At 49.9% G+C, this 10,172-nt stretch overlaps 1 protein-coding gene and 1 long non-coding RNA gene across 2 annotated transcripts in view; both read right to left on the bottom strand.

Moving 5' to 3' along the window:
* Orai1 (ORAI calcium release-activated calcium modulator 1) overlaps positions 1 to 4,035 on the bottom strand; it is a 15,918-nt gene extending 11,883 nt beyond the window's left edge. Inside the window, exon 1 of the mRNA XM_013023103.1 lies at positions 3,617 to 4,035. Coding sequence (XP_012878557.1) covers positions 3,617 to 3,916 — 300 coding nt within the window. The 5' untranslated portion in view covers positions 3,917 to 4,035. The remainder of the gene's footprint in view (positions 1 to 3,616) is intronic.
* A 4,767-nt stretch (positions 4,036 to 8,802) lies between these two features.
* LOC105990667 overlaps positions 8,803 to 10,172 on the bottom strand; it is a 17,090-nt gene continuing 15,720 nt past the window's right edge. Inside the window, exon 3 of the long non-coding RNA XR_001175323.1 lies at positions 8,803 to 9,004. This is a non-coding gene — a long non-coding RNA (uncharacterized LOC105990667). The remainder of the gene's footprint in view (positions 9,005 to 10,172) is intronic.

The raw sequence follows: 10,172 nt of genomic DNA on the forward strand, positions 1-10,172 counted from the left end.
ACACACACACACACACACACACACACACACACACACACACACACACGGAGCCAGGCTCATGCCTATAATCCTAGCTACTCAGGAGGCTGAGATCTGAGGATTGCGGTTCAAAGCCAGCCTGGGCAGGAAAGTGAGACTTTTTTTTTTTTTTGGTTTTGGGGCTTGAACTCTGGGAACTGGAAGTGTTCAGTTTTCTGGTACTTAATTGGAGATAAGAGTCTCATGGCCTTTCCTGCCTGGGCTGGCTTTGAACTACGATCCTCAGATTTCAGTCTTCTGAGTAGGATTAAAGGCGTGAGCCAGCAGTGCCAGGCTTGTGAGACTCTTCTCTCCAATTAAATCACTGAAAAAACCTGCAGTGTCACTGTGGCTCAAGTGGTAGAGTGCTAGCTTTGGGTAAAAGGAGCTCAGGGACACAGCCCAGACCCAGAGTTTAAGCCTCAGAACTTGGGGGGAGGTACGTGCCAACATCTGGCACCGTGGCTGGCCTAGTGCAAGAGACAAGCCCACTCCAACAATAACAAATACTACTGAGGATGAGTACTGAACACAGAATAGCTTCTTGCTCATCTTGAGGCCCTTGAAACTCCAAACTTGTCACAGAGGCTCAGTAATATCTTAGGACTTGAGTGCTTCCTTCCAAATCATTTTTACAGAAATCTTAGCCAACTTCTCAACCTGCTCTGGAACCTGGAACAAAAAGGTGCTGGGGGCAGAGAACTCAAGGAGGTAGATAATCCAAAAATAATTGATCCCAGGTCGTGGAAAGCATTTTGTTTACTGCAACAGGCTGACCTTCCCAATTATCATCTGCTTAGGCTAATGTTACAGCCTGCCCCTCCCCAGCAGGCAGGATCCTGTGTGCTCACAGGTCCTACAGGGGACAGAGACAGAGTCAGGCCCAGGCTAAGACTGCTGAGTGGTAACTTGAGGCATTGATGGCCCAAAGCAAGGTCCCCAGTGGGACCTTTGGCTCCAGGGGCACCAGGTCATATGCTACATCTAGCACCCCTTGTTTGGTATGAGGCTGCCAAGGGCGGTTGTTTGTAGAAATGTTTTCAGGAGCAGAAGCCACTTCTGCAGAGCAGAGAAGATCTGGCCAATGCTTAAATCATCAGATCCTGAAATTCCCCAACCATTTCTAGACCCAGCCAGCCTTGTGAAAAAGCCTTATGCAAAAGGTGGAGGATCACCTTTGTACACATGAGCAAACTGGCTTCCAACAGGTAAAGCTACTTGTCCCAGGTCCTCGGCCTCTTCCTAACACTTCACTGGTACCTGGCCAGCCCTTTCCACCACCGAGTGGCCAAATGGTTCAATCTCCACCAAGCTTTTTGGAAGACTCTCCCTTCAATCTCATCAGATAAGCAGGTGAATTTGGCATCCTAGGCAACTCAGCTACCTACTGGAGATCAAAGGTCAGTCATGTCATCGAGTTTGGTTTTCCAGGTCTTTAGGAAGGAAGCCCTTTGGGGGCAGGAAGCCTGTTGTGCTGACTCATAGGCCAAGGGAGAGTAATTCAGGAAGCTTGTCACTGTTACCAAGGGCTGCCTGGCACCCCTTCCTTTCTGAGGCTCACTGAAAGTCTGGGTGGCCTAATAAGGGTGGGGCCTGGTCAGACTTCCCACTACACACAAATCTCTCCCAGAGAATTCCAGTTCGGTGGCCAATGGATAATTAATTACTGTCTTGTAACCTTGGAATGTAGGCTGTGCCAAGTCTCCCCCTTTCTTGCCAGTAGAACTTAGGGGTGCTACCAAACCTTCTCCACCCAGGCTAGGGAAAATAAGGTGTGGAAGAGATTAGTGTGTGGAAGCCAAAGCTCACCAATGTCACTGCTGCCCTGGGCCTCTCAACTTCCTCCACTGTTTTAGCAAGAGGAAGGATGAGAACTTGAAAAGACAAGGCAAGTGTCATTCATCTGTCCCTTACCTCTACTGGGGCAGAAAGGGGCAGCTATAATTTATGACCCCCAAGGAAAAGCAATCAGGTATCCCATTATCCTAAACCCAGAGGTGACTCCCTCCTTGTACGATATAGAACATTTTTTTTCTTGGCTTCAAAGACACTTTTTTTGCTCTTTCCTATTCTCTATAGCTGCTCCGAACTGTTCATGTCTGGAAACTGACACACATGCTTAAGTTCTGGATGGCAGCATACCTGGGTTCCACTCTACCGGGCGAGGTGTGTGCCCTTGGGAAAGTCTCTTGACAAAATCTGAGGAGTGAGGGCATCCATAAAGTGCTTTATAAATGTCTACTGTTCACAGAGATTCCTCAGGCACAAAGTACTGACTGGTTTCTTAGAATTTGAGAAGGACAGAAAACAGAGGGATCATTTTGCCCTCAACTAAAAACTTGGGGGCTACTCCTTTACTTTCACTCTGTCTCTGATATCCTCTTCTGGGATCCTTCAATTTCATTCTCAAAGTCATACAATGTTTTTCCTTTCAATACTGGGGTTTTGAATTCAAAGCTTTGTGCTTGCTAAGGCAGGCACTCCAGAGAAACTTCTGAAAGAAGTCTTCCTTTACCACTTCCAAAATGCGATGTCCAGAAAAAGACAGTGACTGGCTTGAGGTGACACAGGTTTCAAGTGACAGAGCTAGGAGCGGTGGGTGCTTCCTCATGTTCAATCTCCTGTTCCCACTGTGGCCCAGTGCACTCTGGGACTCTAAAATATTCAGGCTCCACAACACTGGTCCACTTGTTTGCAGAACACAGGGAGAGACCCAGACACACTCCCTTCCCACGAAAACACGGAGGGTGCAGCGCCACTCCCTTCCTCAAGGCCAAGGACATCGCTCCCACAAGCAGGAGGGAGGAGTGGTATGGCGGGCAGACCCCATTCAGGCAGGCTGAGGTCACCCAGAGTAATGATAATGGACTTGTTATGTAGTATCCTGCCCCAGAGAAACTCCAAGGTTTCAGACCAAAGGAATTCCCAGCCCCTCTTTTGGGTTCCAACCTGCAAACCTCTGAAGCTCCACCCCTCTCAGGCTTCTCAGGCCAGGCCCTGGAGACTGCGGAGGGAATGGGAGGGAGGCCGGGAAGGAAATAGGCTACCCCTTAATCAAGCAAGAGTGTTCAAGGGGAACACTCCCACCCTCCTCCCCCACACCTTGTGACTCAGTGGCAGGTCTCTGAAGAAAGTGAGGGTGGAGAATAACTGTCACCCCCCCACCCCCAGGTTGAGGCTCAGGGAAAATGTGGTGGAAAGAAGATATCAGGAAATCCCCTCTACTAGATGCTAAAAGACCTTGGCCAATGAATAGCTTCTGATCTCAGGTTCGAGGGCACAAGTCTTCATAGGACGCCAGTCCCCAAACGGGCCGGACTCTTATTAAAGCACCCTCCTTTCCCCGAACGCATCATTCTTTGTGTCCACCCCGTTTCCCGGCCGGTTCTGCACCGGATCTGCCCATGTGAAGGCCACCTGGACCCCTGGCACGTCTTCTCATCCGTCCGTCACTCCACGCCACCTCCACCCCTCCAGCGTCCATGCACGACCGCTTCTCACCAGCTCTTCCCCTTCCCCTGGCCCGCCCAGCCCGCTCCCCAGTGGGCCCCGTCGGGGCTGCGGCCAGGGGAGGGGGGGCAGGGCGGCCCAGGCTCACCATGGCGAAGCCGGAGAGCAGAGCCGAGGTCCGGCTGGAGGCTTTGAGCTTGGCGCGACTCAGGTAGAGCTTGCGCCAGGACAGCGCCTGCATCGAGTGCTCGTTGAGACTCATCACCTCCGAGTAACTCTGGCCGATCCAGTCCGGGTAGGTGACGGCGTGCGGCGGCGGCGGGGCCCCCGGGAGCTCCCCGTCCCCGCTGCGGCGGCGGCTCCGACGGCTGCCGCTGGTGGAGTTGCTGCCGCTGAGGGGAAGCTCGGGGTGGCTGGTGCTCGGGGGCGGGGCGGGCTCCGGATGCATGGAGCACGCTGCGAAGGCAGCGGCCCGGGTCCCGCCGCACCTCCGCCTGCCCCCCGCCCCTACGCGGGCCCGGCCGCACTGAACCCGGAGTGGAGCGAGCGGACACCGCACTAACTCGCAGGCCCGCAGCGTTGCGCCGCCCCGGTCCGAGAGCCCCAGGCGACCGCGACGCTAGCCGGCGCTCGGACGGGCGTCCGGTCTCCGATCCGGACCCTCAGCGCGCGACGTGATTGGCCACCGCCCTTGGATTATTTGCATGCACCACGCCCACCCAGTGCCCAGCAGGCGGTGCCTGCGCGTGGTCACGTGATCCGACGCCTCCGGACAGTCCCGCCCTCGGTCCTTGGCGCGACGCCGCCGCCCGCTCCCTCCTCCGGAAGCGCCCAGTGAGGGTTGGCGTCGCCTCTCACGGGCGCCTCGGCTCTGGTGGCCCGGCTCCCTCAGCAGCTCTGCTAGGCCGGACCGCCTAAGGTCACCCCTGGGAACCTCTTGAGGCCCAAGGAACAGGTGGCGTCAGGTCTGCTGGAAAAAGAGCAAGCTGAAGTCTAGCGTTCGCTCAGGTGCAGAGGACAGGTAGGCTGGTGCCGGCTCTGAGAGGAAGAGCCACTCAACACCGAGGAGCAAACGACAATAATTTACAGGGTTGTAAATGCACAAAGAAGCAGGGTCAGGGAGGTTAGGACTGAGATGGCCATTTTCTGTCTTTTTTGTCGGTTGTGAGGCTTGAACTCTGGGCCTGGGCGCTGTCCCTCAGCTCTTCAGCTCCAGGCGAGCGGTCTACCCCTTGAGCCACAGCGCCACTTCCGGTTTCCTGGTGGTTCATTGGGGATAAGAACAGGCAGGCTTTGAACCGCAGTCCTAAACCTCGGCCTCCTGAGTAGCTAGGATTACAGGCCTCAGCCACACGCGCCTGGCGTGGCCTTTTTTTGAGGCAAGGTCTTTTATGTAACCTAGGCTGGCTCAACCTATTGATTTTTCTTTCTCAGCCTTATGAGTGCTGGGGTTACAGGTGTGTCCTACCATTTCCATATCCATGGTAAATTGGAGCCCTTTTTTTTTCTTTCATGGCTTTCTTCCTTTTTTTTTCTCTTTCTTTTGTGACTGTACTGGGGCTTGCATTGAGCTCTCACTTTGCTTTTCTGCTCAAGGATGACACTACCACATGTGCCACTGCTCCACCTCTGGTCTTGTGATGACTAATTGGAGATGAGAGTCTTTCTCTCTCTTTTTTTTTTTTTGTCAGTCGTGGGGCTTGAACTAAGAGAGCCTGGGCACTGTCCCAGAGCTTTTTCACTCAAGGCAAACACTCTACATTTTGAGCCACAGTATCACTTCCATTTTTTTTTTTTTTTCCTGGTGGTTAAATCGGAGGTAAGAGTCTCTTGGACTTTCCTGCCTGGGCTGGCTTCCAACTGCAATGCTCAGATCTCTGCCTCCTGAGTAGCTAAGATTACAGACATGAGCCACCAGCGCTCCACTTGGTTTTTCTTTTTGAGGGCATCTCTTACTATGTAGTCCAAGCTGGCCTCAAACACATGATTCTAATGCCTCTATCTCTGGAGTCCTGGGATTACTAGCCTATACCACCATGTTCAACTACCCAATAGTTTTTTTTTTTTTTTGGGTCCCGTCGTGGGGCTTGAACTCTGGGCCTGAGCGCTGTCCCTCAGCTCTTCAGCTCAAGGCTAGCGCTCTACCACTTCCGGCTTTTTTCTTTTGCTTATGTGTGCTGAGGAATCGAACTCAGGGCCTCAGGCATGCAAGGCAAGCGCTCTGCCACTGAGCCAACTTCCCAGCCCCCCCCCTTTTTTTTTTAGCCAGTCTTGTGGCCTGAACCCTGGGCCTGGGTGCTCTGCTTGAGTTTTTGTGATCAGGGCTAGAATTACCACTTGAACCACAGCTTTTTTTCCCCAGGTTTTTGATGGTTAATTGGAGATAAGTCTCATGGACTTTTCTGCCTAGGCTGGCTTTGAACCATGATCCTCAGATTTCAGCCTCCTGAATAAGATTACAGGTATGAGCCACTAGTGCCCAGCTTCATGTAGTAGCTAAATTTTAAGATAAGCAAATCTTCAAATCCATTGACCATGTATCTTCTGAGTACATATATATGCTAGACCAACGAGATTTCTGGAAAATAACCTTTATGGGTAGGGGAAAACAATAAACAATTTCATATCTTAGATTTGAGCTACTATTCAAAGAGCCAGGATCTAGCTATCCAGGTTCAAAGGAATTGCAAAGGCAAAGACCATGAAGCAGGGTAACTGTTAGAGCATTAGACGGCCAATTTTGTTTTGGAATGGGGGGGGGGTCAAAGGTGAGGTGGTGTAGAGTACTGGAGTAATGATGTTAAGTCAAAGGTAGGGACCTGTTTGTTTGTTTGTTTGTTTTGTTCTTGGGGCTTGAATTCTGGGCCTGGGCGCTGTCCCTCAGTTCTTCATCTCAAGGCAAGTGCTCTACCACTTGAGCCACAGAGCCACTTCCAGTTTTCTAGTGGTTTATTAGAGAGAAGAGACTCACGGACTGTCCTGCCTGCGCTGGCTTTGAAACTATGATCCTCAGATCTCAGCCTCGTGAGTAGCTAGGATTGCAGGAGTTGGGCCACCAGTGCCCAGCAGGTAGGGAGCTTTATAGGCAGTTTCCAGCTCCTAACATCAAGGATTCAAACATTACTGGTACATTCTTCACACTCAGGAAATACCTGTTGAATAAACACAATTGGAATGAGTGACCATATGTGGCATCCCAGGTCCCTGAGGTGACATTTGATTCTTATTACCACTAGAGGGCAGCCCTCCCTACATCCAATCATGTTAGGAGATAAACATGAAGGTGGTTCCCTTCCCAAGTTTTTGGGAGAGAGAGAGAGAGAGAGAGAGAGTGTGTGTGTGTGTGTTTATGCTAAGGCTTAAACTCAGAGCTTGGGTGCTGCAACTAAACTGTTTCACTCAAGGCTGGTGTGCTCTACCACTTGAGTCACAGCTCCATTTGTGTCTTTTTGGTTAATTGGAGATGAGTCTCATGGACTTCCCTACCTAGGCTGTCTTTAAAGTACGACTCTCATATTTCAGCCTTCTGAGTAGCTGTTAGGTCCACCTGAGTCTGTGTGCAAATCTACATGTAGGTTTCCCCCTACCCCCACTGCCCACCAGTTTTCCAGCACCTGCATTACCTAGGTGACTGGCACACTTGGGCCAGTTACCTCCCCTTTCTCTGAGGTCACATCCTGGACCATCCAAATCACACCTTCTCCCCACCTCTTTCCTATTTAACTCAAACCCTGCCAAGGGTTGGCCCTTTTTTCCAAGGACCTCACTGCAGGGTATGCCAGCAATTTGCTGTCTTCCTAATAAACTTTTCTGCTTGAACCATGTGGTAGTTTCCTTCAGTGAACCTTACAATAGCTAGGATTACAGACAAACCACCAGTGCATGGCTTCCTGGGTGTTTTGTTTTTTTTTTGGTTGGTCATGGGGCTTGAACTCTGGGCATGGGCGCTGTCCCTGCGCTCTTCAGCTCAAGGCTAGCACTCTACCACTTGAGCCACAATGCCACTTCCGGTTTTCTAGTGGTTTAATGGAAATGAGAGTTTCACGGACTTTCCTGCCCGGGCTGGCTTTGAACTGCGATCCTCAGATCTCAGCCTCCTGAGTAGCAAAGCTTATTATTGTAATGGACTTTCAACTTATTTCGCCTTCCACTTCCAGTTGGTATCTGGTCTCAAATATCACTTCCAAAGAAACAACATTCCTTTACCTAAGTAGCTCCACGTCTGGATGTGTCACATCACCCTGATGTCTTCCCTTCATAGTTCTGACCAATAGCACCTGAAATCTAGCTGATTTATGTACTGACTTGTTTGTCCCAGTATCCCACTACTAGACTGTCCTGAATTTCTGCTTCCCAATGGAAAAAGGTTCAATGAATATGATAATGAAATACCCTTGGGGGGCTGGGAAGGTGGCTCAGTGGTAGAGCGCTTGCCTTTCATGCCTGAGGCCCTGGGTTCGATTCCTCAGCACCACATAAGCAAAAAGAAAAAAGCCAGAAGTGACGCTGTGGCTCAAGTGGTAGAGTGCTAGCCTCAAGCTGAAGAGCTGAGGGACAGCACCCAGGCCCGGAGTTCAGGCCCCACGACCGGACCCCCCCAAAAAAAGAAAAAAGAAATACCCTTGGTTCAGGGAATGCCTTCCTCCCTATTTGCCTTTTATATGTTATCTTTAGATGTAGTGGGGCTTAACTTCTGAAAAGGGAAAAGGTTAGAAGCCAGAAGGAGAAAATTTACTTATTTAAGGAGAGCAAGATGGTCTGGAAGTGATGGCACAGAATACGGCTTTGGGGTGTAGGCAGTTTCTGTTCCCCAAATCTGGACATCATGCTCCTCCACTTCCCATGTGCTCAGATCAGAAGTAGGAAAAAGAGGAGTTGGGTGAGGTGGCTATTCAGGAGGCTGAGATTTGGAGGATCGAGGTATGAGGAAAAAAGTTGAAGAGAACTCTATCTCAACAGAAAAAGCTAGGTACAGTGGTATACATCTGCTACTCTAGCTAGGATTGGAAGCATATCTAGGAGGATCAGTGTCTAAATCTGCCTGGGCAAAGAGCAAGACCTGTCTCAATCATAGCTCAGCAGTACAGCAACTGTCTAATACTCACGAAATCCTGAGTTCAGACACCCCCAAAAAGAAAAATAAAAAAGGCTGGAGATGTATCTTAGCGGTAGAGCATGTGTTCAGTATGTGCAAAGTTCTGGATTCTAGTCCAGCAGCAAAAAAGAAAGAGAAGAAAGAATAAAAATATCATAAAGACCTAGGGTGGAGGGAAGAGAGTTGTGTAATCACCTGTTACCCTAGAGCACCTAAGCGTCAGTAATTAGCAACTTTTCTTTACCTTATTAGAGCCAGCTGGGACCCTAAGCGGTATTAAAGCATTGAACAGATGAAAAAGCTCAGGCCCCTAACAGAAGTACCTTAAAAAGACACAAAGCCAGGGTACCAACAGATCCCATTTTAGCAATGCCTCCAAGCACTGTGTGTGGCTCCCCCCAGTGGTCAGGAGGTATGCATTCAGATTTTTGAGGTTTGTATCTGAGGGGGAAAAAAATAAAACTACTTTAGACTCTATATGAGGGTGTAGATCCAAATAACCTCTGCCTAAGGCTGGCCAAAGATGGCATGAACTGCCTTAGGAGTAGCAAGTTTCCCAATACAAAGTGAATAATAGTTACTGTTAAAGTAACATTTGCACTCAGGGCTCAAACCTGTAAGCCTACCTACACAGGAGGCTGAGATCTGAGGATGAGGTTCAAGCCAGTCCAGGCAGGAGAGTCCAAGAGGTTCTTATCTCCAATAAGCTACTCAGAAAATACTAGAGGTGGTGCTATGGCTCAATTGGTAGAGTGCTAGTCTTCAGTAAAAGAAGATTAGGGACAGTCTCCAGTACTGGCACAAATAAAACCCAAAAACCAGGTACCCTGTTTAAGCACTTCATTTTGTTAAACATTAAATCGATTTTTAATATAAGCTTGGCTCTGGTGGCTCACACCTGTAATCCTCACTCAGGAGGCTGAAATTTGAGGATCAAGGTTCAAAGCCAGCGAGGGCATGAAAGGCCGTGAGACTCATATCTCCAATAAACTACTCAGAAAACTGGGAGTGGTGCCGTGGCTCAAGTAGTAGAGCGCTAGCCTTGAGCTGAAGAGCTGAGGGACAGCACCCAGGCCCCATGACTGACAAAGAAAAATAAATAAAAATTAAGTATATTAAACTTGGTAGTACCTCTCAACAACTCCGTAGTCTGTTTTGTTTTTGTTTTTTTGTCGGTCCTGGGTCTTGAACTCTGAGCCTGGGCACTGTCCCTCTTCATAGTACCTACCACTTGAGCCACAGCTCCACTTCCGGTTTTCTGGTGGTTAATTGGAGATGAGAGTCTCATGGACTTTCTTGCCCAGGCTATCTTTGAACTGTGATCCTTAGATCTCAACCTCCTGAGTAGCTAGCAGCTGTCCCTGGGCTTCTTTTGCTCAAGGCTAGCACTCTACTCCTTGAGCCACAGTGCCACTTCCAGCTTTTTCTGTTTATGTGATACTGAGGAACTGAACCCAGAGCTTCATGTTAGGCAAGCACTCTACCACTAAGCCACATTCCCAGCCCCAAGCCTCATTTCTTTTTTTTTTTTTTGTCGGTCGTGGGGCTTGAACTCTGGGCCTGGGCGCTGTCCTTCAGCTCTTCAGCTCAAGGCGAGCGCTCTACCACT

The sequence above is a fragment of the Dipodomys ordii genome, unplaced genomic scaffold (assembly GCF_000151885.1).
Source record: "Dipodomys ordii isolate 6190 unplaced genomic scaffold, Dord_2.0 Scaffold66, whole genome shotgun sequence".
NCBI classification, from domain to species: domain Eukaryota; kingdom Metazoa; phylum Chordata; class Mammalia; order Rodentia; family Heteromyidae; genus Dipodomys; species Dipodomys ordii.